Source organism: Sus scrofa, chromosome 15, assembly GCF_000003025.6.
Source record: "Sus scrofa isolate TJ Tabasco breed Duroc chromosome 15, Sscrofa11.1, whole genome shotgun sequence".
Lineage (NCBI taxonomy): Eukaryota > Metazoa > Chordata > Mammalia > Artiodactyla > Suidae > Sus > Sus scrofa.
Genome location: NC_010457.5, coordinates 138,438,346 through 138,466,098, shown reverse-complemented (window position 1 = coordinate 138,466,098; position 27,753 = coordinate 138,438,346). Strand labels below are relative to the sequence as shown.

The 27,753-nt window shown below is 60.1% G+C and overlaps 1 protein-coding gene across 6 annotated transcripts in view; it reads left to right on the top strand.

Annotated features, from left to right (window-relative positions):
• HDAC4 (histone deacetylase 4) overlaps window positions 1-27,753 on the top strand; it is a 279,030-nt gene that overhangs the window by 191,168 nt on the left and 60,109 nt on the right. For all 6 annotated transcript variants that reach the window (XM_021075899.1, XM_021075896.1, XM_021075897.1 and 3 more), the window contains 4 exons: window positions 4,198-4,318; window positions 13,182-13,303; window positions 23,786-23,917; window positions 26,964-27,076. In XM_021075899.1, coding sequence (XP_020931558.1) covers window positions 4,198-4,318; window positions 13,182-13,303; window positions 23,786-23,917; window positions 26,964-27,076 — 488 coding nt within the window. The remainder of the gene's footprint in view (window positions 1-4,197; window positions 4,319-13,181; window positions 13,304-23,785; window positions 23,918-26,963; window positions 27,077-27,753) is intronic.

Genomic DNA, 27,753 nt, shown 5'->3' with positions numbered 1-27,753 from the left:
ATGTTCTCCGCTTCCCGCCAGCTCAGCACAGCAACAGCCCCGTGGTTTTCAGGTTGTGGGTTTGGGTGGTCAGGATTTATTATCAATAATAAACTGGGTACGGTTGAGCACTTGGCTTGCTTGCGTAGGCTTTGCAGCCCTCGGAGTGTGGTCTTGGAGAAGGCGGGCCTGGCAGAGTCCGGGCAGACGCCACTCGCGGCCCCTCTGTGCCCTGGGCCGGCAGACCCACCTGTGAAGGAGGTTCTTGTTGTGCAGCTTACGGGGCGTGGAGGGGGTGGGGGGGGGGCACTTGGCCGTCAGCGGCTCCAGCTTCTAAGCATTTGAAAATGCAGTGCAAAGCCTCTCTTGTTCAGTTTCTTGTTTGTGTTTTTTGAATTTCTCTTTGAATATTGAATTTAAAGTTTTGTTACACTTGCGGACATACACTGTGCTTTTTAATTTTCCGTAATTCTGCCCCTTTCTTTTACGTGTAGCAATGAATGCTGTGGATGTGATTGAGCACGAATTCTTAGAGTTCGTGGTGTTTTTCTTATTCCTCATGAACACGTGGTCCTTAATCAGTTGAGGTTTATGTAGACTCACCCTGTTCCAGCATCTAAGATCCACTGTCTTTAAGTTCATACTTAAGAGAAAAGTCCAAGGAGCGGGGCCCCTTAGCCCCCGGGGCCGTTTGGAACTAATGCAAGTACATTTCTCCCACTGTGACGTACGGGCGCTGCCTGGTTGGGCGTAAGGTGACTTGAGGCAAGTCATTCACTTTGTTTAGAAAAGGGCGTCAGGGCTGGCGTTAAAGACGGAGCCGCGGTCCTCAGCGTAGCTCTTTGCGCAGTCAGGGAAGCCTCCGAGGCAGGAGCCCTGCCGAAGCCCGGCTGGGAACACGTGTCCTCACTTGTGTCTGGGCCTCGGCGGCGCCCCGCCCTCCCTCCGTGCCCGTGGGCTCGTCCCGATGCCCGGGGAGGAAGGCACCCTGGGTCTTCCTTACTCCACCCCCAGCGTGGCGCCGTGCTCGCGCCTGCTACGTTCTCTGCAAAGCCCGTCGAAGGAGTGGAAGACAATCAACGGGAGTTCATTGTTTTGAGTAAACATTAGACCTGTTTGGTGTCCGCTAACCGACGGTGTCTGTTGGTTCCGGAACTCTCCGTTCAGGTGGAGAACTCTTTGGAGAGATGAGTGCTTGAAAGAACGAAGAGGAGGAGAGGCAGCGTGTTCCGGTTTGGTCTCCTTGTCCAGGAGCCTTCCCGGTCCTCTGATGGGGAGGAGGCTGCGTCCAGGGAGTGGGGCTTTTGCTTTGGCGCCGTAAGGGCCCAGCAGGTGCTCTCTCCCACCCTTGAGCTGGCTGAGGGCCACACGTGCCCACGGCCACCTGGGACCCTGTGGACACGCCTCTTTCTGTGCTGGCCCTGCAGGGAGCTTGGGGGACGCAGGCGCCATCCTGGTCCCCGCCTGTTGGGTCCCTCGGGGGTGCCTCATCCACCCAGGGATGGGCCAGTACTGGATCTGTCATGTACCCTCCCTGCTGGGGCGTCTGCCCTTGTCCCTCCTCGGAGCCCAGGAGCCTGCGCTGCAAGCCCGTTGTTCCATTCCGCAAGGAGGGCGCGTCCCCGGGGAAGGGCACTTTCTGGGTGGTTGGCTCACCGGCACCAGGTGGTCGGGTCCTGTGCCCTGAGTCCCTGCTGCCTGTCCTGCTCTGTCATCCCCCCCCGCCCCCGTCCTTCTGGAAGGACCTGGAGGCCGACCTCCCAAACAGGCCCTGGGGGTTGCCCTCCTGTCCTGGGCGCTGGCCGGTCACTGCACTGCCAGCCGCACTGGAGCCCCAGCCCCTCGTCCTGCTCCCGCTTCTTCCTGGCGGGGTCGGCCTTCGCTGGCACACTCCCTGCACACCCGTCGCTGCTTAAAGGCCCCCTGGCCCCCCGCCCTCCCTCCTGGCTTCGAGGCACTTTGCGTCCTGATGGGGTCAGCCCTTTGCACGCTTTCTCAGGCGTCCGCCTGAATGCCAGGCACCTGTGTGGCCGGCACATTTTAGGCAGATTTCGGTGTTTCTGTGAGTGTGTGATTTTCAGACGGGCCAGTTAGGCTGAAAGTGTTCAGAGGGGTCGGAGTCCAGCACTGGCTGCCTTTGGAGGGACGGGGCCTTCTCAAAAGCGGAGGTGGGGTTTTATCCCTCCGGTCTCTGGGTCACATCCTGCCACCTGCTCTGGTCACTCTGCCCGTGTCCCTTTCTGCTGCGTGTCCCCGGGTCTGCAACCCCAGGTCCGGGCCGCTCTGCCCGTGGCTGGCACACCCGTGTGCACGAGGTTTCTTAACCCACGGAGCCCAGGTGAGCTTCTCTGCTTAAGTGACAAGAGCTGGGTTCCTCGGATGCCAAGAAGCCTGAACAAAGCCCCTGTGTCCTGATCACCTGCTAGACGCACTCGGACTCCGTGTGGGGCGCTGTCCTTGTGCTTCCTGGCTGGTCGAGTTCAGGCAGCGCTGCAGCCACGGGGGACCCTGTTTCTGAGGGTTCCTTCTGCCTGACCCTCGTCCAGGACGTGCTGAAGTCTGTCCTGAAACGGCCACAGTGGGCCGCTGCCTGTAACGCAGGCCTGTTTCCAGCCAGCCAGAGATTCAGCTTGTGAATAATGACCGATGTAGCCGGAATGCGAGGAAGGAGAGAACTCTTCCTGTAGCGATATTAACTTATGAGCAGTTCATCAAAATCTGTAGCACCTCATCCACCAAAGTCCACTTCACGTACATCAGCGTGAAACGTGAAAAAATAATAATGGCAAACAACTAAATGAGTCAATCCAATCCCAGGAAAACGAGGATGAAGTGAAGCTGAGTAGTTCCCAAACCAGTGAAAAGACGGATTTCAAAGCTTCCAGGAAGTGGCGGAATCACGGTGAAGAAACGAGAGGGGACTCCATAAAAACAAGCCCTTGCGCATCCGACTCAGGACCAAACCTCGTTTTCCATCCCGTGTTGGGAAGACCCGCTCTCTTGTCCGGTGTTTCTCCTTCGCTTTTTCGCCCGGACGCCCCACTCCACCGAGCTCTTCGCTCTGACACGTCCGGTCACGGACCCGCGGACGCCTCCCCCAGCAGGCAGTGCCCTGGTGTTGGATGCTCCCGCTTCCCTCGGTCCTGACCCTGTCTGCCCAGAGGTTACGGGCTCAGCCCCATCAGAGGAGGAACAGCCAGGTGAAGGCAGGGCACGGCCTGGCAGGGCCGCCAGCGCAGGAGCCTCCGGCTCCGTGCACTTGGGGTCCCCTCCTGGTGTGGATGTTTGCACCATCCGGAAGGCCTCTGAACCCCTGCAGGTGGGGCTTCGGGGAGGCCTCCTCACATGGCCGTGGTCACTCGGTCCCCTTCCAGCCCGTCTCCCCGTCCCTGGAGGATGGGGTGGAGCTGAGGATCCCAAGCTTCTCCTTGTGGCTTGGTGTTCCTGGTGACAGCCCCAATCCAGGTCCCTCCCAGATTCGCCCCATTAGGGCGATGCTTCTAGCGCCTGATCATTAGGAATTCACCAGGGTTTGAGGAGCTCTGTGCCAGGAGCCGGGGGCACAGACAGGTATTTCTTCTGAGTGCTGATGGGGACCAGGGTCAGGTGTGCTCCCGAGTACTGATGGAGGTGGGGCTGAGAATTACGGCCGCCACCACCAGAAAAGCCACACGACACAAGCTTTCAGCTTGAGTCCAACTTGCGCCCAAAAGCTCTTTTCCCAAGTAGGTGACTGGAGGCTGGAAAGAACAGAAACCTCCCTCTGATGGGCTGGACAGGGCCCGGAGCCGAGTCCGCAGGGCAGTGGAGGCCAGGCTTCCCGGCGCCCTTTCACGCTGGTCCCGGGTGTGATGCTTAAGGTTGCACAGAGCCTTTTCCGCTGAGCCTCTCCTTTCTGGCTGCAGTGAGGAGGAAAGCACCCTGCCTCCAGTCCCTCATTCGGGACCTCGCTTTATGTAAGAATAAGAAAACTTCCTTCAGCGGTGGGTTTGTGCGGGGAAGCAGTAGGTTTGTGTGCTGGTGGCATCTGCATTTTAAATAGAATGCAGTTATGTAACTACTCCGGGAAGAAGGTCTCTGAAGTCCTCCCCTCGTCCTCGGCAGGGTCCCGAATGGGAATCCCGCCCTCTCCATCCCTGTGCTGCCTGTGCTGGCACGTGGATGAGCGCCCCCCGCCGCAGAGCCTCGAGTCACCGTCTCCGCTTTCTCCCGTGCCAGGTGCCGTGGCCAGCACGGAAGTGAAGATGAAGCTACAAGAGTTTGTCCTCAACAAAAAGAAGGCGCTGGCCCACCGGAACCTGAACCACTGCATGTCCAGCGACCCCCGCTACTGGTACGGGTAAGTGGAGGGGCATGCGTCACCCCCAGGCCCAGGTCGCGTGACCCGTGGACGGCTTTGAGGGACAGTCCGCTCTTCGCCCTGGCAGGCAGGTGGGAGGACATGGAATTAGGAGCCCCCGAGTGCAGCAGCACCCGTGGTCGGACCAAAGCGGTCTGGTGGTTACCACATGTGGCGGTCATCCAGATGTGCAGAGACCTGCCCTTTTTTCGTTCTGGGGCTGCACCTGCGGCATATGGAAGTTCCCAGGCTAGGGCTCTCATCGGAGCTATAGCTGCCGATCTCACCACGGCCACAGCAACGCGGGATCCAAGCCACATCTGCAACCTGCCCCGCAGCTCGCAGCAACGCCGGATCTGTAACCTGCTGAGCGAGGCCAGGAATCGAACCTGCATCCTCAGGGAGATTCATCAGGTTCATAACCCACTGAGCCACAGCAGGAACCCCGGGCCTGTCTTTATTTTTATTTTTTTGCCTTTTTGCCTTTGCTAGGTGTGCTCCTGCGGCATATGGAGGTTCCCAGGCTAAGGGTCGAATCAGAGCTGTCACTGCCGGCCTACACCACAGCCACAGCAACGCCAGATCCGAGCCACGTCTGCGACCTACACCACAGCTCACGGCAACACCAGATCCTTAACCCACTGAGCGAGGCCAGGGATCGAACCCGCAACCTCATGGTTCCTAGCCGGGCCTATCTTTAAACAAACATTAAACACATGCTCGTGGAGCCAGTGCCTGACCCTTATTCTTGGCTTCTCGTGCTCTTTTTTTGGCCACAGAAGGAACCCCTTTTCCCGGAACTCTGGTCTACATTGTCCACATGCACCTACGGAATATTTTATTCAAGTCAGAAGCGCCTGTGGTAGCTGTATTGTTTTTCGACTAAGAACCCTCTCCCAGAGCCCACCTAACTGACAGAGACCACAAAAGTGCCTCGTTCATGCTCAGAGCTGATGAGCCTTGAGTCTTTAACTCGATGGCGAGAGTCGTGTTTGGGGGTCTTTCCTCCAGGCCCGTGTGCGGCTCAGAGGCCCGGCCATTGACACAGGTCTGGGTGCAGGTGGAGTCATGGTGTCGTGTGGCGTTAAGCCATGGTCAAGGGCGCCTTACAGATCTTTGCTTTGAGTGTAGTTTTCTGCTACGTCCAAGGGTCACTTCATTCTGGAAGAGCCCTCCTAGGGTAGTTGTCACAAATGAAAGTGTGATTATCACACATACACTGGCGAAAAGATGCCTGTCTTCTAGAGCCCCAAGGCGGATGACGGTTTGTGCTCAAATGCCACCAGGTCCCATTGCAAGGAGCCCATTTGCTTCAGTAGGTGACACTAGTTATTATAACACAGCCTGGAAGGTATTTGTATTCCCAGGCTGTCTCTGGGTGCCGCGCACCCATGCAGGCTGCACGCATAGCAAGCAGGTGGCCGGCGGTTATGCCTTTCAGCCAGCGGCTCAGCTCCCAGAGCGCTGAGGGCACCAGTGGTCCCTGAAAAGTCACGAATGACAGCCGTGCGCCCCGGAGGGACAGTGAGTGGGGATCCGGGGCAAGTTCTGTGGCCCCAATCCGTGGTCTCCCCTCTAGCAACAGCCCTGGGTTTGCTGTGGGACAGCACCGTTGTTCCCCCTCGGGGGGTGGCCAGGCGGATGCCACGCGACGCACAGGTTGGGTCGGGGTTGAGATGGTGTTGTGGTGTTGAGCTGGAAAGGGCAGAAGAGAAGCCAAGCGGGGCGGGGGTGGTGGTGGCGGCAGTCCAGGGACCACCTGGGAGGAGCCCTGAGGGCAAAGGGGGCGAGGTGCCCCCAGGTCCTCGCCAGGAGGGAGGCTGAGGTGGCTGGAAGGAAACATTTAGAAGGTGTGATTTGTGGGTGGGCAAGTGCCAGGAGCTGTTTCTGGGCAGGACCTGTCCTGGGGAGGCGATATCAGTGGGGGGGTTTCAAAAGCTTGGGTGGTAGGCGCTGGAGACCACCCCTCAGTTCTTAGATGGTGGCCACAGTGACATGGAGGCAGATGGGGGCAGCCGGTGCCAGGACTACCAAGACCAGCCTGGCAGGCACAGAGGCCAGGAGGAGGGGCTTGCACGTGAGCAGAGGCCAGAGCCCGTGGGCTGAGAAGGTGCATCATCTCCCATCGTGGGAGCTGCAGGGGAGGAGGTGTCTCGGCAGAGCTGCCAAGAGGTTGCAGGGGGCAAGGGCTTTGGGGAGGAGGGGGCGCATCTGGGAGGTGGGGACCAGCTAGGTGCCCAGGCCTGGGGGCAGGTCCCAGGAAGATGGACACGGGGAGCATGGGCAGCCTGGATCAGGCCCCATCTGCACAAGGCTCACTTGCCCTGGTTCCAGCATGTGGCCAGGAGGTCCTTCTTCCCCAAGGGCCAGGGGCCCACAGGCTGCACTGGGGGAGGACTCACCTCAGCAGAGTCCATTGAGGACAGATTTGTTGACTTTGGGTTTGGCAGCTTTCTTGTCTTGTTACCCAAACCAAACCCAATCACGGACCACACTTACTTGCTGTGTGACGGCAAAACTGCTGGATAATTCATCTTCTTAGGGCAAGAACTGCACTTTCACTCTGGCGTCGCACACACACGATGGCCAGCTCGAATGCCACAGGCCTGACCATAAAGCTAAATTGTTAAAACTTCCATAAGGAAATATAGGAGAAAGTTTTCATGACCCTGGTGAGGAGATAGACAGTGTTTTTAGAATACTAAAACCATCAACTCTAAGCCAAAGACATAAGCCTAATCAAAATTAAAAACTTTCACGCCTTGAAAAGCACCAGAAAATAAAGTAAGACAAGAAAATAAAAATAAAAGAAAATAAAAAAGACAAGGCACAGATAGGAAAAAAGAATTCACAACACCTGTGACTGACAGAGCACTCGAGCCAAAATATATAAAGAGCTCCTACAATTCAATGACCAAAAAACAAGCTGCTGAAAAAGCACAGGCAAAAGATGTGAACCAATACCTCACAGAATAAGATATGCAAATGGGCAAGAAGTACATGAGAAAGGTTCATTAGTCACTGGGGAGATGCAATGTGCATTGAGGGGCCCCTTCACATCCACAGGAAGGGTTGAAGTTTAGCAAATCCAGCATTGGCAAAAGTGTGGAGTCCTTGGGCTCCTACAGATGGCCAGTGGGCACTGAAGTGGCACAGCACTGTGGCAGTTTCCTAGAAAGGTAAGCCCACACCTACCCAATGACCCAGTCCACCCAGGTAATTTCCTAAGAGAAATACAGTCTTCCATCCATGCAGAGACTTGTGCTCTCAAGGTCATAGCACCTTTATTCACCATCACCAAGGAATGAAAGACCAGGGTCAGGTATACTCTGAGTACTGATGGAGACGAGGGTCTTGTGTACTCCAAGTGCTGATGGAGACAAGGGTCCGATGTACTCCCGAGTACTGATGGAGACGAGGGTCTTGTGTACTCCAAGTGCTGATGGAGACGAGGATCCCGTGTACTCTCAAGTACTGATGGAGATGAGGGTCCGGTGTACTCTGAGTACTGATGGAGACGAGGGTCAGATGTATTCCAAGTACTAATGGAGACGAGAGTCTGGTGTATTCCTGAGTACTGATGGAAACGAGGGTCAGGTGTACTCTCGAGTGCTGATAAAGATGAAGGTCAGGTGTACTCCCGAGTACTGATGGAGATGAGGGTCCCGTGTACTCCCGAGTACTGATGGAGATGAGGGTCCCGTGTACTCCCAAGTACTGATGGAGATGAGGGTCCGGTGTACTCCCGAGTACCGATGGAGATGAAGGTCAGGTGTACTCTGAGTCCTGATGGAGACGGGGGTCCGGTGTACTCCTGATCAGGAGACGAGGGTCCAGTGTACTCCCGAGTACTGATGGAGATGAGGGTCAGGTGTACTCTGAGTCCTGATGGAGACGGGGGTCCGGTGTACTCCCGAGTACTGATGGAGATGAAGGTCAGGTGTACTCTGAGTCCTGATGGAGACGGGGGTCCGGTGTACTCCCGAGTACTGATGGAGATGAGGGTCAGGTGTACTCTGAGTCCTGATGGAGACGAGGGTCCCGTGTACTCCCGAGTACTGATGGAGACGAGGGTCCGGTGTACTCTGAGTCCTGATGGAGACGAAGGTCAGGTGTACTCCAAGTACTGATGGAGACGAGGGTCAGGTGTATTCCAAGTACTAATGGAGACGAGAGTCTGGTGTATTCCTGAGTACTGATGGAGACGAGGGTCAGGTGTACTCTGAATCCTGATGGAGATGAGGGTCCGGTGTACTCCCGAGTACTGATGGAGAGGAGGATCCGGTGTACTCTGAGTACTGATGGAGACGAGGGTCAGGTGTACTCTGAGTCCTGATGGAGACGAGGGTCCCGTGTACTCCCGAGTACTGATGGAGATGAAGGTCAGGTGTACTCTGAGTCCTGATGGAGACGGGGGTCCGGTGTACTCCCGAGTACTGATGGAGACGAGGGTCCGGTGTACTCTGAGTCCTGATGGAGACAAGGGTCCCGTGTACTCCCGAGTACTGATGGAGATGAGGGTCAGGTGTACTCTGAGTCCTGATGGAGACGGGGGTCCGGTGTACTCCCGAGTACTGATGGAGACGAGGGTCAGGTGTACTCTGAGTCCTGATGGAGACGAGGGTCCCGTGTACTCCCGAGTACTGATGGAGACGAGGGTCCGGTGTACTCTGAGTCGTGATGGAGATGAAGGTCAGGTGTACTCCAAGTACTGATGGAGATGAGGGTCAGGTGTACTCTGAGTCCTGATGGAGACGAGGGTCCGGTGTACTCCCGAGTGCTGATGGAGAGGAGGATCCGGTGTACTCTGAGTACTGATGGAGACGAGGGTCAGGTGTACTCTGAGTCCTGATGGAGACGAGGGTCCCGTGTACTCCCGAGTACTGATGGAGACAAAGGTCCGGTGTACTCCAAGTGCTGATGGAGACGGGGGTCCGGTGTACTCCCGAGTACTGATGGAGATGAAGGTCAGGTGTACTCTGAATCCTGATGGAGACGAGGATCCGGTGTACTCTGAGTACTGATGGAGAGAGGGTATTGAGCCTGATGGAGACGAGGGTCCGTGTACTCCGAGTACTGATGGAGACAAAGGTCCGGTGTACTCCAAGTGCTGATGGAGACGGGGGTCCGGTGTACTCCCGAGTACTGATGGAGATGAAGGTCAGGTGTACTCTGAATCCTGATGGAGACGAGAGTCCCGTGTACTCCCGAGTACTGATGGAGACGAGGGTCCGGTGTACTCTGAGTCCTGATGGAGACGAGGGTCCGGTGTACTCCCGAGTACTGATGGAAACGAGGGTCCGGTGTACTCCCGAGTACTGATGGAGATGAGGGTCAGGTGTACTCCCGAGTACTGATGGAGACGAGGGTCCGGTGTACTCCCGAGTACTGATGGAGACGAGGGTCAGGTGTACTCTTGAGTCCTGATGGAGACGAGGGTCCCATGTACTCCCGAGTACTGATGGAAACGAGGGTCCGGTGTACTCCCGAGTACTGATGGAGACGAGGGTCCGGTGTACTCTGAGTACTGATGGAGGCGAGAGTCCATTGTACTCCCGAGTACTGACGGAGACACAGGGGTCAGGTGTACTCCGAGTACTAATGGAGACGAGGGTGAGGTGGTGCTCCTGAGTCCTGATGGAGACCAGTACTTGCCAACAGGTGACTGGTACAATGGTGGGCACCATGCCTAATCTGCAGCTCAGTGAGGCCCAGGGCAGCAGGCGCACCTGCAGCAGTGCCAGGGAGTCTTGGACAAAGAGAAGTCTGTGCCTTGCCCTGCCCTTTGCCTGCAGTTCCAGAGTCAGCACAGCCGCTCCTCAGTGCCAGGCAGCCCGCGTGGCAGGGGGCCGGGTGATGGTGCGTGCCTGCAGAGGGGACTTCCTGTGGGGGGGGCCCTGATCTCTTGTTATTAGGGGGCCGGTTCCACGGTACGCATGTGTCAAAACGGCCAGCTTCAAACTCATGGTGTAAGACAGAGCCGTCTGTCCTGGCAGCCACGAGCATGTGGGCTCCTGGGCCTTGGAAAGGGCCGTTGTGGAGACAGCTAGAAATGTGAGACACACCCTGTCTCAGAGGCTGGGTGTGAACGAAGAGTGGAAGGACTTCCTGCATGCTTTTCACTTGGACTCCAGGCTGAAATGATAGGATTTGGGTCTCTGCTTGTGGAGATGTGGATGTTAATTTCACGGCTCCTTTTGTTCCCTCTGAGGCGGCATGAGAAAGGCTCAAACCGCAGGCGTAGCCTGCTTATTTCTGTGGGACAGTGCTGTGTCAGTCATGTATTATTTTCAGTCACCTGCATCAGTCTGAGCTAATGGGAAAGGCCAGTTGTCGATAGACTGCTAATGGTGAAGTTGCTGTTTTGTTTTATTCTGTGTTCCAATCAGAGTAACGTTTAGAGAGAGCGAATTTGTTTTCCGTCTGCATCAGTAAGGACTGTCTTTAAGACAAGGCGCCGCGTGCATCAGCTGCGCTCTCGGCAGGGACACCGCAGGGCAGCCTCCTCCCGGGAGGAGTTTAGGGTCAGGGCTGAGCTGGACAGAAGAGCAGCTCTGCGGGTCCTGCCCCCCGTGCGTGTGTACGTGGGGTGGGGGGGCTGCGACTGTGGAGGGAGGATGGGGTGGGGTGATGCCAAGCAGGGGTTTCTGTGGGGTGAGTGTGAGGGCGAGTGGGGTGAATGTGTAACTGGGGTGAGTGTGAGGGTGGTGGCGCGAGTGTGTAATTGGGGTGAGTGTGTAACTGGAGTGAGGCTGGGTAGGGTGAGTGTGTGAATGGGGTGAGGGTGTGAGCTTGTGAGCACACACAGCAGGGACAGGACGTGGCTTCGGCTCTCATGGGCAGAACCTTGCACACTGGGGGCTGTATGAGTGTGACAGGAACTGGTGCCCCCCCCCACCCCCGAGGGCAGGTGGCACATTTTCCGTGAGAGCCCCCACCCTCAGGCCCTGGAGGAGGCGTGTGCCATGGGGACCTGGGGGATGCGCTGGTTCTGCAGGGTCGGGAGCTCTGGGCTGCTGTCTGTGAGCCAAGTCACCCTTCTGACGTCTGGCCCCAGAGCTCACTCTCGAGGGCGGCCCTGGTCTGCCGAGAGCTCTGCGGCTGCACTGCCGCCGATCCACGCCATCGGGCTCCTTCTTGCTCATTTCAAGGCCAGACAAGAAAGTGAGGATTTGAAGACTGCCCGCATCTCAAGAGATCCAGGCAGAAGAGAAAATCTATTAGCGCCAAACTTCTGGCTTAATTACAAACCAACTCCATCATTCAAGTATGATGACAGGGAGTTCCTGTCGTGGCACAGCGGAAGCGAACCTGACTAGGATCCAGGAGGACGCAGGTTCGATCCCTGGCCTCGCTCGGTGGGGGAAGGACCCGGCATTGCCGTGAGCTGTGGTGTCGGTTGCAGACGTGGCTCAGATCCCGCCTTGCTGTGGTGTAGGCTGGTGGCTACAGCTCCGATGCGACCCCCAGCCTGGGAACCTCTGTGTGCCGTGGATGTGGCCCTAAAGAGACCAAAAAAGAAAGTATAATGACAGTTGTTACTGTTCCCTATAGTAATATTTTGTTAACAGCAGCCTATTTTTTATAGTCACAGACGACACACACAGCCCTTTGCAGGTTTCTTACGGAGGAGAGAGTGAACTTCCCCCAGGTTGTAACCTGGCATTGAAGGAGGGCGGGAGAGCCACCAAGGGCTGCTCTCTGGAGGCCGTGACCTCAGGGGGTGACACTGTCGAGAGTTGCCGTCAGACCTTTGATGGGCTGTGCGAGGTGGGCCGGCTGGAAAGACGTGATGAGCCGCCCTGAGCCCCTGGCCTGGGCCCTCGTGCGTCCTGCGTCCTGATGGGGGCGGCGTGTGCTTGGCGGGGCTGCCGCCCACAGTGCTCACAGGCTGTGCCTCACGGGCTGTGACCGTGGGGCTGGGCTCTGCAATCGCCCTGGTCTTTGCACAGATTTGCTCTCCAGTATTTAAATATCCACCTGTGAGCATTTAAACGCTCACACGCTTAGTTCACATAACACCAGGTGCGCGGATGTGAGTGCCGTGGACTCCGATAGATAGGTTAGCAAATTCCGAGAAGTCGGGTGGCAAGTGTGTTTCAAGTCATTAAGCGGATGACGCAGTTTGAAGACACAGGATTCATGACACCTTCACGCTTCCAGCAGGACTCGGCGGCGGCCCCACCAAAGAACGTTTGTGGGGGTCCCGCTGAGCATGGCCTGACCCCCCATCCCGAGGCCTGATCCCCACCCCCACCCCGTGCAGTCACCTTGGGGATTCTGAGTTGTGCCCGCTGCCCGTAAGGAAGTGAAATTTGTGGTCAGCTCCCAGGGCAGAGGGTGGGTTGCTGCCACCCCCTCAAGGATGGGAGGTGCCTGGGAGTGACCGTCCCCAAGGAGGCCCTTCTGCCAAAGGGAAGTCCCCATGCAGCTCCTGCGCTCAAGGGCCCGGACGTCACCAGCGCTTGTCCCCACCAGGTCTCGGCTGCCTCCGGCACACCTGTCTCCCTGCACCTGGAGCCCGCCTGTCTCCTTCTGCTCCTGCGCCCCAAGGACAGGCCCCGGGTGGCGTGGTTCCCCTTCCCTTTGGCCTGAGAACTGACTGGGTCAGGGGACGCCCGAGAGGAAGGGGCTGCACGGATCGGGCACAGGACCCCGGTGCGGTGGTGCAGGCCCCGCTCCCCTCGCCGGCCGGCCTGGACAGGGCCAGGGGAGGGTGGCATCTGTTCCTTGTTCAGTGTCAGGTCTTCATCCTGCCAGTCTGGCCCTGGAGGGCAGGCCAATGCCTGGAGGCCGGCCGTGAGCTGGGGGGACGTGTCGGGGCCGGCAGGTGACTAAGCCTTTGTCCTGCCTTTTCCTCCAGGAAGACACAGCACAGCTCCCTGGACCAGAGCTCCCCGCCCCAGAGCGGGGTGTCCGCCTCCTACAACCACCCGGTCCTGGGCATGTATGACGCCAAAGATGACTTTCCGCTCAGAAAGACAGGTCAGTGTGGGGCCGCGCTGGGGGGCGGGTGCAGCGGAGCCGAGCTGCGGGACGGGGCCTCGGGGCGCCTGCCTGGCCGGCTGGCCGCAGCTGCTAAACCCAGGCCCTGTGACCCTCGCTTCCGGCTTCAAACTCGCTTTTAAACAACGATCAAGCCCACTGGCCTTTTGGTGGCCTGTGCCGTGTGCTGTCCCAGCCCAAAGGGCCCCCTGCTGAGCCAAGGGACACAGCAGCCCTGCCACGGGCCTCTGGTCCTTTCTGTGAGCGAGCCAGCTAGACTTTGGCCCTCACTGCCCGCTCTTGGCAGAGCCGGGGAGTGGCCGGGGGTCCCAGACTGGGAAGAAGGTCTCTGTGTCCTACAGAGACGCCTCAGGGTTGCTCCCTCTCAAAGCTGAAGGTGGGTGTTAAGACACAGGCAGGGTGTCCAGTTCCCTGGCCTCCTCCAGCGGCGATGGTTCCAGCAGGCAGTGACTCTGAGCCAGGATCGCACGGGTCATGGGCAGTACATGGACGGCGGGTGGGGACAGAGAAGGGGCTTCTGGAAGCTTTGCCCCCCCCCGCCCCAGAAGTGAGGGCCTGGCTGCGGCAGGCGGGGTAGGGTGGGGGTGCCCGGTCTCAGAGGCGGCAGGTGTAGTCCACGGCCGCAGGGCCGTGTGGAAAGGGCCGGGCGCCTGTTTAATGGAGGTGGGTCTGTGTCACGGCTTTTTCTTCATAAACATGAATTTTGTGTGATCCAAAGCTTTTCGCCTGTTCTGGACGGAAATGCTGTAAAGCAGCTTCTTCCCCCGGGTGAGGTGTTGGTCCGACCTGAGGATGGCGGCGAGGGCCCCCGGCTGAGCTGTGCCCAGGGGAGGGCAGGTGGCAGGCCCATCCAGCGCTGGAGCTGGGGGAGGGAGGTCCAGCTCAGCCCCCGTGGGACTGGACGCTCATCCCCGGTGTGGATGGGAGAGGCCACAGCAGGACGGCCACGTCCCCAGCACGGGCACCCGGCGGTCAGAGGGGTTGGCAGAGCCCCTCTGTGCCAGGGTTTCACTTGAGCTGTAAACCCATGGTTGGTGAGGGGGAGAGGGTAGCTGCTGTCTTCTCTCCAGTTGGACCGTGTGGTTGTCACTCGTCTGCCGAGAAGGGCTGTGTGTCCCCCTAGAGGGCCTGCGGGCACCACAGAAAGGGCCGCCTGCCTTTTGGGGTCAGGCCGCCCCTCCCACGCTGCCCTCCCCACCCCATTCTGGAGACGAGGCTTTGGTGAACCAGAGTCTCTCCAGTCAGCAAAACAGGGCGCTGGGCTCCGAGAGACCCCAGGGTGAGGAGGCCCCGGGCACCTGCGCAGCGCGCTGGCCCACTGGGAGGGGAGCCAGGCGGTCCCGCAGCTCCTCCAGTCTTCTGCTGGGTTTGCAGCTCTGGGCCCCGTGGCAGAGTCCCCAGGCTCTCCTGGCCTCGGTTTCTCATCAGTAAAGTGGGCCCACAGCATGCATGGCACTGCCTCCCACCCTGGCTGTGACAAGCGTGGTACCCATGGTCCCTGGAGCAGCAGCTCAGGGGGACCTGCAGGGCTGGGCGCCGAGCAGAGGCGCCTGCCTCCCTCCGAGGGCGCTTCCTGGCTGGACACACCTGGCTCTTCCCCCGAGCTCCCTGGAGAGGACAGAGGGCTTCATCTGCCCCAGGGCCCCCAGGCGCCCCCCCCACATGCCCACCCTCCAAAAAGAGAAAGAGGTACCCTCGGCAGGTGCTAGCTCTGCTTGTCCCTGTCCCAAGAAGCATGGGCAGTACCACCCAGAGCCGGCTCCTGTCACAGGATGTAGAGCCTGGTGCAGCTGGTTGGCTGCAGGGTCTGGCGATTCCAGATGCTGCTGGACTGGCACCTGCCCTCCACCTGCTCCTCCATCAGGGCTGTGTGGCCGCCAAGCCTTGTCCCCCTGTGGCCTCTGGCTCCTACGCTTGGACTGTGGCAATGAAGTGTCCACACCTTCTGTCTTGCCTTGAAGCAGGGGCTGATGAGCAGCACCACCCAGCCCCGGGTCAATGTGGTGGGAGAGACCCCTCCCCACGCCGCTCGCTCGGGGCTGCGGAGCAGCTTGAGGAAGAAGTGGCTGCATAGTCCGTCTTTTAAAAAGGCGTCGCTCACACAGTAGTGATTCTGATAATTCCAGAATTCAGAGGGCGTGTCCAAACCACTTCAGGGCGTCGAGTGCCGTGTCTGGGCCGTCCCAGAAGCATCTACTTTCAAACACGTGATGTCACTAATTCTAAATAATTTGCATCTGCATTTCGGCAGAGGCCCCAGGCATGTGAAACCTCATCAAGAGAGATTTTAGTTACAAAATGCCTTGACGGAATTACAGTGGTCACCCTTGATAAATGTGACGTCCACTCGGCTGGTCCCATGGGGATCCGCCCTCTGTTTTTATGGGGCATGTGACCACAAATGGCCTGGCTGCCTCGCCATTCACCTCGCCCGTGCTGTGGTGGCCTGTGCGTGACACTCACTTCTGTCTGGATTCATGAGACGCCCCCCTGGGCACGTTCAGGGGTTACGCTGCCCTGGCCTGTGGGGCCCCCCCCCCGGCCTAGGTTTATATCCAGTGTCTTCACCTCCTGCCTTGTGAGTTGAAGCTCTGTGTCTCCCCCAGCTGTGCCATCCCAGGCTGTTAGGAGAAGCTGGGCCGAGGTTTGCGTGGTACTTACAGGAGGCCTGGCTGGGGCGGGCTTCCGCTCCTGCTTTCCCAAGCTGTTAGGACACCCTGGCGTCACCCCCACCCACCCAGTGACCTATTCCTGCCAGGCTCAGCACCCCCACCCACCAGGACCATAACGCGGCGGGGAACAGCGGGAACCTCTAAACTGCCCCCTGGGAAGAAGGCACCGACGAAACACGGCCAGGTCCGCCCGGCGAGACGTGCCCGCTCACCTCCAAGCACCCGGCTTGTCCTCACCGCCTGCCTGCGCGCCCACCTCCCAAATCTGGCTCCAGAGGCATAGGCCCTGCTCCCAACCGGGGCCCCACCCCTTTCCCCACGATGGATACCAGGGAGGTGCCCTCCCTCCCAGCAGGACGCTCGGGGACCCAGCGGGCGGGCTGCTGCCTGCGCCTTCTCGTGGCTCCTGCTGGGCCGTGGCTCAGCAGCTCCCTTGACTCGGGGTTTCGGAGCCTCCTCGAGCGCAGCCCTGAAGGCTGCGTCAGGGATCGTGGAACTCCACCAGCGCCCGCACCCGTCCACGGTCCTGCCGGGGCCTGTGAGGCGTCAAAGGGCCACCGGAGATGTCGTCGCTGCAGACACTCGCGCCCGCGGGGACACTGGAGAAGGGCCACTTTTCCGCTTTTAAAAGCAAACTGAGTTTTATCACGTGGATGATGATATTTGGGGATTTTCTTTTTCTCCAGTAAGAGCTTTGTCTTTATAGTTTTGAAGGTATTAGCTGCTGTGAGTTTTTTTCAGTTCCTTTGGGGTTTTTTTGCGTCTCAAACTGCCTCCCCCGTGACGTCTGGCTGGTGGCGAAACCGCCGGTCATTGTCCCAGCGCCGTCCTTTGCCCGTCCACCGGCGGCCTCCTCACTCAGGCCCCGGACCCACATCTTGGACAGAACGTGTGCCTTGGCACGATGGTGCCCGCCGTCTGTGTTGTGCTCCGCGAGTGTCGCTGCTCTCCGCCGCGCCGAAAAGGATTGTCTGACAGCAGCCGGGCGTCAGCCGGGAGAAGCCAGGGCTGGTCCGGGGCCCGGAGCTTCTGGATCGTCCTGCACCAAGTTGTGGACCAAGCCTGGATTCATTCCTGCGGCCGCTCCTCCAGCTCTTCCTTCTAGAATGTTCTCCTGGTTCTGCACCTTCCGGCGCTATGGCCAGGTGTGCAGCTGATCGCAGAGTGTCAGCCGTTGCTAAGATGCAGGAAGTGTGGTGGGTTTCTCGCCGTCAACCTGCCTTCCCCCACCGCCCCGTATCCCAGGCAGACAGCCTCACCGAGCAAGTCTGCCCGTCTGGGACGGGGCAGCAGTGCCACCGCCTCTTGGTGATAAGTGGGTGTCAGCCCGGCTGTGGTGCTGCAGTGCCGAGGGGTCGGGGATCTGGAACAGAGGGCGGAGTTGGCGGGTCATGGGCCTGAGCTGGCGGGAAGCCTGCTTTCCCTCGAGGGCAGCACAGCTGCCAGTGTGGCCACCGGGAGATGGAGCCACGCGCCCCCCACCCCCCATCCTTCCCTGTTGGGGTCGCTGAGGTGGCTCCGTCCTGTTTGTACAGTGAGTATGGCCATGGTAGGGTCCTTTTTACACAAGTGAGTCACTGAAAACCCCTCGGTGACGCCTGACGACAGTGACTTCTGTGACTGCTGTGCCAGGGGAGGGTCCCCATCTGCGGAGAGCCCGTGTCCCCGGGGCTGGCGGTGGCCCTGGTGTGGACACTCGTGCTGGGTGCCTTGCCCGTCCCCTCACGGTCAGCTGGGTCCGCTCGGCCCCCAGCACCTGGCGGGGGGGGGGTGCTCCGTGGCCGTGAACGTGGCTGAGCCGGAGCAGCAGCAGGCTCGCCACCTGTGTCCTCACGGCATGTATTCAGCAAGCGTTGGTCACATCCTTTCCTGGGGGCCGGCCCTGAGCTGGTCGGCAGGCAGGGCACAGGCCGCAGTCCTCAGCATCCTCCAGGCCCACAAGAGCAGGTGAACTGCAGGGTCCAGGCCCAGGATGGACGGCAGGGATGGACGGCAGGGCTGCCCTGCAGGGCACAGCCAGGGAGGGGCCTGGGTGTGCGGAGGGCAAGGCTGGACGGACACAGCAGACTGAGGCCCGGCCCAGGTCTCCGCAGGCCCTCTGGACATCAGGGTCCCTGTCCACAGCCCGTGTCCCAGCAGGATTCCCGCCGCCTGACGAGGGGTCTGCGGGGCCCGAGAGCTCAGCCGCCGGTGGAGAACCAGACGGGGTATCTTTGACCCTCGTAGGCCCATGAGGCGCGGCGACTAAACGCAGACTTCCCTGCCTACCAGCGAGCTGACCAGCGGTCCTACCGGTTTATGTTACAGGCCCGTGTAGCGTGCACAGAGGTCACCAGGGAAGAGGGCACGGCCACGTTTGTCACACGTGCCACTTGGTCTCTGCAGTCTGGGAGGGGCCGGTCGCTGCCAGGTCCGTGTCTTGCTCTGATGCGGTTTCAGCCTGGTGGTGGCCTGGCAACGAGGAGGGTGTGGGCGATGCTGGCGCCGCGTACACTGCACCTGGTGTGTTGGTGTGCGTCAGGTGCAGCCTGGAAAGGCCCTGCCGCCCCGGTCTGGGCCAGGCCGGCTGGTCAGCCTGCCTCTCGAACTGCCCGGGCAGGGAGCAGGCTTCACTCCAGGCCCGCAGTGCCCCCCACCCCAAACTTCTGGCCACCACAGGGCGGGGACACCTGTGCGGGGCCCTCTTCCATCAACTTGTGCTCTTTAAAAAATGGGTGTGAATGTGTTTGGAAGGTTTTGTAAAAGGCTTTGTTGTGCTTTTCCAAAGAAACCCGTAGAGGTGGCCCCTGTGGTTAAGTGCCAGGCAGCTTCTCCTTCGAGAAGGGGCTCATTCAGACTCTGGAGTCGGCCGGTCTTGGACCCCTTCTCACAGGACAAGCGCCCAGGGAGACCCGAACTCATCTCTTTCAGGCCTGACTTTCATAGCTGCTCGATGACCGCCTGAAATAATGCTACTGAGACGACGGAGGGGGAAGGAGGGGTGAGAGAGACCAGTTTTAAGCATGACGTTGAGTGCTTTTCTTTTAATTAAAAAAAAAAAAATCACGAAAGTCATGGGTACTTAGGACACATTAAAGGCACACCTGCTGAGTCTCCTTCGCAGAGACGGCTCCTGTGACCGCTGTGGTCTCTCTGGTGTCCTGAGTATCTCCTGTGCTGTGTGTAGGGGTGTGTAGGGGTGTGTAGGGGTGTGTGTGTGTGTGTGTGATGTGTCTGTACAGTCTCCGTCAGCAAAAGCACCTACTTTGCACTTTGGCCTCTAACTTTATTTTTCTGTTAATGTTGTACCGTGGTTACCATTCCATTTCAGTGTGTAAAGATCAAAGATGCAAACAGTATAGGAGTTGTAACAGTTTTCTGGTCTTTATTTTGTCAACAAGTCCGAGTCCCTTTGCTCACAGTTCTGCAGGATACATTTCCGAAAAGTGGAACTTCCACTTCAAAAGAATGAGCACATCCTGAAAAGCGGAGAAGGTACCCACCAGCCCCCAGGCCCCTCCCCGCTTCGCTCAGGGGCGCGGCCGCGGGCACTCTGGCCAGCGTGATGCGTGCGAAGGTCGAGGTCTAGCTGATGTTTCCGTGAGCGGTTCTGTCGTTATGAACAAGGTGCATCTTCCACTTTCCCTGCTCGGAAGGTGTGTTACACACGCCCTGAGCCGTGTTCCTGCGGTGCGGTGTGGCTGGTGCCCCTGACTGTGTGGGGTGGCGTGCTGGCCAGGCTGTGTTTCCTGTCCAGCCCCTGTGCCCACCATCTGCACCACGCCGGTCACACAGCGAGGGTCCTTAAAGTGCAGTGTTGGATGGCAGCTCACCCACACCCCTCTCTACCGGCTCCTCTTCATACCTGCATCCCGCCTGTCAGCATCGGTCCTGCGGCCTGTGCTGCAGAAGCTCTGTTCCAGTCTGTCATGTGTCTTTCTGCAGTTACCTTTTTTCGTTATCAAACTAAATAAATGTCCATCAATCGCAGAGCCCCCAGGGCCGGCCGTGCCCGCCCCGCCCGGCCCCGCCCTCCGTCGTGACAACAGCCCAGAGAAGGTACCCGTGCACCCATGGTGACCGTGGCTGCCTTCCCTGTCTTGTGTAACTTCCCTTTATCCTGAGGTGGACTTTTGTTTGTTTGTTTGCTTCGTTTTCTGAGGGCCTGGGTTTTTTGTGTTGACTGACGTGTGGCTGATACACAATCTTATACAGTTTCAGGTGGACAGTTTCTGCAGGTTTCCTTCCGTCTGCAGTTATCATAAAACATTGGCTGCGTTCGCTGCGTTTCCGTGCACCTGCTTTAAGTTCAGCCTCAGGGTGCGGCGGGGTGGTCCGGGCAGGTGGTCTGGAGGCTCTGCTCTGGCCCCGAGCCCTCCCCTCAGCCCCTGGACTCCCGCTCACGGCCTCCTGGGGAGGCCCTGCCTCTCGCCTGGACGCCACACGTTGCCTAGTGTCTGGTCTGCGCAGGCTCCCGACTTGCTGAGCAACGGCACGTGCAGTGTGAGGGGTTTAGGGCCCCGCCTGCTGGGGGGACGCGTGTGTTCCGGCTCCTGCGTGAGGGACACTGAGACTGGGAGACGTCACTTTCCTTAAGGACTCATAGGCTCCACGTTGCCCCAGAAGCGGCTGCTGCAGAACCCAACACTGCTCGCGGCCTGACCCGGTCCCTACAGCCCAGAACGTCCCAGGATGCACCCGGCGGGGCTCTGGGTGGCGGCCAGCCCTGGGGGGACCCCCTCTGGGCCCCGGGCCCCTGACGGAGCCGCCCGGAAGGGCTTGTGAGTGGTTCTCCTGGCTCCGCTTGTTCTGTCCTCGGCTGGGTTTTTTGGTAACTTGATGTGGGGCCTTTTTCTTCCTATTTTTCAAACTTCTCAGCCCGCTCGGCAGCCGTCTTTCCTCAGCACGCCCGTCTTGTTTAAAGCGCGCTTCACCGTCCTCTCGGGGGTCAGGAGCGAGGGGCGCCGAGCGCAGGTGCTCCACGCCCCAGGCCCTCCTCCGCGCACCACGGCCCGAGCATCCTTGCTGGCTCCGTGTCCACTTTCCTCGCCGGCCGCTGGCGCAGTGTCAGGGCAGAGCGCTGTGGCTTCCAGGTAGACTGGCCGGTGGGCGCTCCCTGCCAGCCCGTCGTCTGACCCCGTGAGACGTGGTGACCGGGGTGGAGAGAAGCAAAGCGCCCTGAGATCTGGGCCGAGGGCGGGAGCCTTAGAGGTGAGCAGGTCGGCTTCCTGCCGAGGACCGGCCGGTGCTGGGATGGCGGAGCATCCGAGGTCGAGAGAGAGGCAGGTCGAGGCTGCCGCCGCCGTCTGACTCCTGGAAGGAGAGCCCGCGGGCCGGGGAGCAGTGCCATCTGCGGGGCAGCAGCGGGGCAGCGGCACCCTTGGCCGCATCCACGTGTTTGCAGCTCTCTTCGGCGGAGCTCGGCCACATCGGGAGCGGTTGGCAGAGCCTGTGCGGCCGCGTGGCCCTGCACACGGCAGGGTGACGGTCCTCTCGTCTCGGGCGGTGGCCCGCCTGCGCCCCAGGCTCTGACCTCCACGTGGAACCGGTTGGGTCACAGGCATTTCACAGGTTTCAAGAAATGTGCTGGCAAACCACGAGAAACATGAGTCACTCCAGCCGGAGCACCCCACCCCCAGCCCCGGCTGCCAGGGGCCTCGGGGGGCGGGGGGGCGAGGGACAGCAGCCCACCGCCCTTGCCAGCCCAGTCACCACTGTGGGAGAAAGCCTGGAGGCCGGATGGGGTCCCCGGGAAGGGGCCGTCCCCTCCCCTGCCCTGGACCAGGCAGCCTGGCCTCCCAGGGGCCCCTGCAGCTCAGGGCCTGCGGGAGGTCGCTGGATCCAGGGGGCCCGACCCACCCTTCGGTCTTTTGGAGTTTCTTGCTCAAGTGTTGGGGGGGCGGGGGGAGCAGGGAGATGAAGGGGTCATTTCAGCTGGTGAAAATGCTGCTGTGGGGAGCCAGGCCGGGCGACGCAGGAGGGTTCAGTGGGGCGGGGGCGCCTACGGGACGTTCATCCGAGGCCTGGTGACCAGAAGCAGGGGCTGTGGGGGGCCAGGGCAGGCTCTGGGGTGGAGGGGCAGCTGGGCAGGGGCAGGGGCCTGTCCAGGAGAGGCTTAAGTCCCACCATGACCCTGGGGCTCTCGGGCAGGGGGTGTGGAAGGATGGCCGTGGGCTGGGGTCTGGCTGCCCAGCGGATGACCAGGTGGTACCATCACCCAGCCAGGAACTTTGGGCATGAAATGGGCTGTAGGTGCCAGTACACGTGTGCCGTCCCACACACACACCCTGGGGCGGGGTCCTCGTGCCCCCTGAGCTCCGAGGGTGCCATGCTGCCCTGGGTCTCAGGGGCAGCTTCCGTCCCCAGGACAGACGGACAGTGAGGATGCCCTGTGTGCATTCAGGGTTTGAGAGCTCGGTGGTGGAAGAAGAGCTATGGTTTTCTTGCCTGTTAATCAGATGGAGTTTTTGTTTTGTTTTGTTTTGTTTTAATATTAGTAAAATAAGAAACTCAGTGAAGAAATAGAAATAAATGTGTCGTATTTCAAACGTTTAGAAATAATATTGAAAACTAGAAGCGGGTCCTCTAGCCGGTGGGGAAGGCTATGTCGTCGTTGGATCCTTGTCGTCTTCGTCATGAACGTCCAGCTGGGGAGCCTTGCTTTAGGACAAACGCTGCAAAGCAGAGAGGGCGTCTCTCCCGAATCCCTGCCTCCAGAGCAGGTGCAGGTGGAGCGTCTAGAAAGGCCGGCAGCTCCTCAGCACATCGTGTTCCTCCGGGAAGCGTCGTTTAGGTGGCGGCTCCGCCCTCCTTGAGGACCAGCACCCCTCAGCCCTGTCCCTGGGCTCCCTGAAGGGCCGAGTCGCCACAGCCATGAGATGCACACGTGGCCCGCTAGCCCCACTTCCTGTAAACGGACCAGCGTACCTCCGATTCCAGGAGGAAATTTGATTGTGTTGCTTGTTGCTCTAGAGAGCAGTAAACTTCCTCTTCCAGAAAGATTAAAAACAGCGGGGTGGCTGAGTAAAAGCAAAAACAGGAGGTAAAACCTGGCTAATCTGCAAATCCACCAGCAGTAGAAACCTGAGAAGGCGCCGTCCCCAAGGGGCGGTCTCACCACCGCCTGGGCTCCCAAGCAGCCAGCCCCCAGAGTTGGGATCCACAGAGACCCCCTCCCGAGGCAGCCTTGCACCAGAGGCCCGAGTTCCCCTGACCTGTGCCTGGGGTGGGCTGGGGTGGTCTAGTTTGCTCTAAGCAGAGCTGCTACCAAAAACCCAACCATATGCCCAAGCACCAGCCCGGGGGTCAGGGGACGCTGAGGGACACAGGGAGATGGTGCCCACTCGCGGGCTTGGCCTCAGCCCCCTCAGGCGGGTCGTGCAGAGGCAGCTGGGAGCTCGAGTGGGCCGCTAGCTCCTGGGTTGTTACATGGAGGAGGAATTTTTGATTTGCAGGTGAATAAGAAAGGGTGTCATGTCCAAGTCGTCGTAACAGTCCCTGGCCAGAGCCCCCAAACCGTCCCTGAGTGCCCGCTTGTCCGCGCGGTGACAGCTCCCACGTGTGTCTAACCGTCCATCCACAGAAAGCTCGCTAAAGGCATCTGGTGTGTTTGATTCAGTGTTTGGACGAATGGATGGACGGATGGGACTGGAAATAACCCGCCCGCGGGCTGCTGCCTCCCTCTGCCTGGAAACGACACGTCGCCGTTCAGCTAATATTTACCCAACGCGCGTGCTTTTAAACTGCCAACGAGATAGCCTTGACCCCAGTTGCGTCTGCCTGACTGAAATGACGTCTCTTTTTTGTGCAGCTTCTGAACCCAATCTGAAATTACGCTCCAGGCTAAAGCAGAAAGTGGCCGAGAGACGGAGCAGCCCTCTGTTACGCAGGAAAGATGGGCCTGTGGTTACTGCTCTAAAAAAGCGTCCCCTGGATGTCACAGGTACGTGCCTTACCTGCCCACCCCACCCTCTCTCCGAGGCTCTCCTGCGCTGTTCCTTAAGCACTGAAACCCGCATCCCCCGCTCCTCCTGGGGCCCGAGGGCTCTTGTGCCCGTAGTGCCAGCCCTGGGAGTCTGAGGGCCACAGCGGGTGCCCAGAGGAGTCTCAAGCGGGTCCCCGGGTGGCATGGGCAGCTCCAGTGCTGGCCGGGCGGGCAGGGGAGAGGGACCGCTCTGACCTCACAGGGATGCTGTCTGGAGCTTAAGTGGAGGTTTCTCTGAAGGTGGGGCACTGAGCCGACCCTCCCCTGTGATTGGTGAAGCCCATGTTTCCGACCTGCCCCGCTGCCCATGAAATGGTGTCTGAACGACTGGAGAGCCCCCAGATCTTCCTGGGAAGAGGGGGACCCCGGGCCGAGCAGGGCGGGAGCTTGGGAGTGTCCCTTGGAGGACACGCACTGCTCTCGGCCTCCACCTAGCGGCCATGCGGGGCAGCGCGCCCACCGGGCAGAGCTCCTTCCCGTCTGTGCCGCGTGTCCTGAGGCTGCACCTGTCACAAGGGCTCGCCCCGTTCGGAGGGGACACCCCACCCCCAGATGTTGCACATCCAGCGTTCCGGAATCACAGGACAAAGGCGCTGCCGGGCAGCCTGGAGGGAGGAGGCACAGGACCGGGTTTGCTCCCCGGTTTCGGCATCTGACGGGCAAAGCAGGCTCTGGCTGTGGGGCCAAGCTCCCGGGGGAGGAGGAGGGCTGCTGGGCGCGGTGCCTCCCCGGTCCCCAGGCTGGTGTCTGGAATGAGATGAGAGCGCTCACCCGCCCCTCCTCCTGGGGGGCAAAGCCCCTGGTCCCAGGTCGGCTTCTGGACATTGGGTGGTTTGTGTGAAACTCGGCCTGAGGTCTTGTCCCCGAGGCCCCGCCCTTGTCATCACGAGGTTGTTCTTGTAGAGAGATCCAAAGAGATCAGGAAATAATGTCACCAAGAGTCCCCACCCTACCCACCCCGTGGGGGGATCCGTTCAGATTCCGGCCTCTCCTGGGTCAGAGCCCACACCTGGTCACCAACAGGCTTGTCGGCGGGGAGGCCTGGCTGCCAGGACGGTGGGGCCCTGTGTCTATTCCTGCTCGTGGGGAGCTTGTTTCTGTGCAGCAGCCCTGGTGGTCACTTTGGGATGGAGGTCACTGGAGGCAGGACGACGGCAGAGGGGTTCCACGGCAGAGGGTGGCCAGGTCTGAGGTGGGGGTGGGAGAAGCGCGCTCCGTCTTCGGGGGTGAAGTGTGACACCTGCCCGGCCCCGCTGGCGTCCGCAGCTGCTCCCACTCAGTGAGGTGCCCGTGAACATGCCTCGCCGGGCGAGGCCAGGCTCTGGTCTGGCGTGTGCTGGGGGAGCCGGGCCCGTGTTCACCTTCAGTGCCGGGAGAGTGGGCTGAGCCCGGGGAGGGTGGAAGCGGGCCCCCGAGTGGACAGAGCCTTCTGCTGCCGGCGTGTTCCCAGGGACGCAGCTGCCTGCTGTCCCCTTAAGGGGAGGTGCATGTGCCCTCAAGGTTAGATCTTCACTGTGGGCACCAGGGTGCTGACCCCTGGGCACGGCTCTTGGAGCCAGGCCTGCGGATCTGGGTGTGAGGGAACAGGCCCTGTCGTCCACACCGCAGCCTCGGCCTCCTCGCTGTGACCCGCTGTTCAGCTGGAACCAGTTTTTAGAGTCCACCAGGCCTTGCAGGCAGCTCTGTGGTCTCACCGCCCTCGTGCCCTGCCTAGGTCTGGACCTTGGCGGGCAGAGAGGCTTTGCCCGACAGCTCTGAAAGGTGGCCTCTGAGGCGCCAGCTTAGGGAGGTGGCCCCGGCGTCCCCTCTGTGCCAGCACAGCCTCCCTTCCACACCGGCGCCCCTTTTCTTCCCGAGCCTGTGAGTGCAGACGCGGGCAGAGTCGAAGCCATCGGAGTCACCGCGGGTGGTGGATGCCCAGGGGAGGCAGGGACGTGGCTCCGGCGGGTTTCCTGAAAGGTTTTACTAGACGCTGCCGTCGCCAGTCACCGTTACCCTGATCAAGACACGGAAAGGGCAGCTGCCCTTCTATTACCGTCAAGCGTCGCCAGGGCGTCCCGAAGCGTGTTCCCACACGTGTCGAGGCGGCTCCTGTGGGGGAAAGGGAGCCCCGGTGGGACACGCTCCCTCCTCTGCCCCGGCTCCCGAGGAGCAGAACCCCGCCCGCCGGGCGGGATGGGCCAGGCGCACCTTCACGGCTCCAGGGGGCATCCCGAGGTTTGTTTTCAGATGACGCCAGTCAGGCACAGATGCCCCAGCTGAGCTCGTCCTGGGTGTTTGAAAAGAGAGGGTCAGCCCACGGTAAACAGTCGGGGGGGCTCTGGAAGCGAGCCCAGCGGGTCGCCTCCCTGGGCAGGTGTTTGGCTTCCGTGTTTTCTTGCCTTTTGTTGTTAGAATGTTAATAGGTGCTCAGGCTTTATTCTTTGGTGTTTTAAGATCTTCTTGCGGGAGTTCCCGTCGTGGCTTTTAATGGAAACGAATCTGACGAGCACCCACGAGGACTCGGGTTCAATCCCTGGCCTCGCTCGGTGGGTTAAGGATCCGGGGTGTTGCCGTGAGCGGTGGTGTAGGTCGCAGACTCGGCTTAGATCCCGAGTTGCTGTGGCTGTGGTGTAGGCCGGCAGCTACAACTCTGATTCGACCCCTAGTCTGGGAACTTGCGTGTACCGTGGGTACAGCCCTCAACAGACAAAAAAGACCAAAAAAAAGAGAGATCATTTTGAAACCTTTCAAAAGGAGAATAACATCGCTCGTGTGCAGAGCATAGAGGTTCAGGCAGGGCCTCCAGGAGCCACAGGTTTGCGAAGCTCACGAGAAGGTCGGTGACAAAGCTGAGAACAGGGAATGAGCTCCATGTGGGGACGCGGTCCTGCTTGTTCGAGTTGGGGCTTGTGCCAGCCGCCAGCTCCAGTCCTCAGGAGGCCCGCGCAGCTCGGGTCCCTGTTTGCACGTCTCGTGTCCGGGACCTGCTCCGGGCCAGGCTCACGAGTGTCTCTCCCCACAGACTCCGCGTGCAGCAGCGCCCCGGGCTCCGCGCCCAGCTCGCCCAACAACAGCTCCGGGAGCGTCAGCACGGAGAACGGCATCGCGCCCGCTGTGCCCAGCGTCCCGGCCGAGGTCAGTGCCCTGCGCCCCTGTCCATGGCCGGTATTCCGGCTGGCCCAGCCGTGGCTCCAAAGAGCCGTTTATAGCTGCCCTTCAATCTGCAGTGTTGGGGGCGGCATGTCAGAAGCTTCTCGGGACCCCAGGCCTCAGACACAGGGTGGGGTGTGCCCCTCACCTCTGCTTGGCAGCCCAGGTGTGCTGCAGCTTGAGCCGGACATGGGTGGCGAGAGAGTTCCAGAGAGAGGGGATGGGTGGCTGATCCGGCCAGGTGGAGGGCCGGCCAGGCTGCAGGTCCTGCCCGTGACCGGACCTGGCTTCCAGAACCTCCCCTCCACGCGCCTGTTTCTCTCTTTACTCACTTCACTCAACCTCGGCTCATCCCACAAGTGTCCTGGGGCACGTGCCAAGGGCCTGCCTCCCCGCGGCTCCCCAGCAGCCTGGGATGGGCCGGGGCTGGGGGCCACGTGGGGAGCCGGCTGCACAGTGAGTGTCCCGGGACTGAGCCAGCAGTAGGTGCCCTGTGCTACCTGTGGGGACGGTCCTACAGACTGCGGGGTTCTTGGGAGGTTTTTCCTCCGTCCTTCCGACGTCCAGGAAGCTCGTGTCATTGCCTGCAGTATCTTACTTTCTCTCCTCAATACCTCGAGACGAGTCCCGCCCTCCCAGAGGGCTGCCGAGTCCTGGGGGAT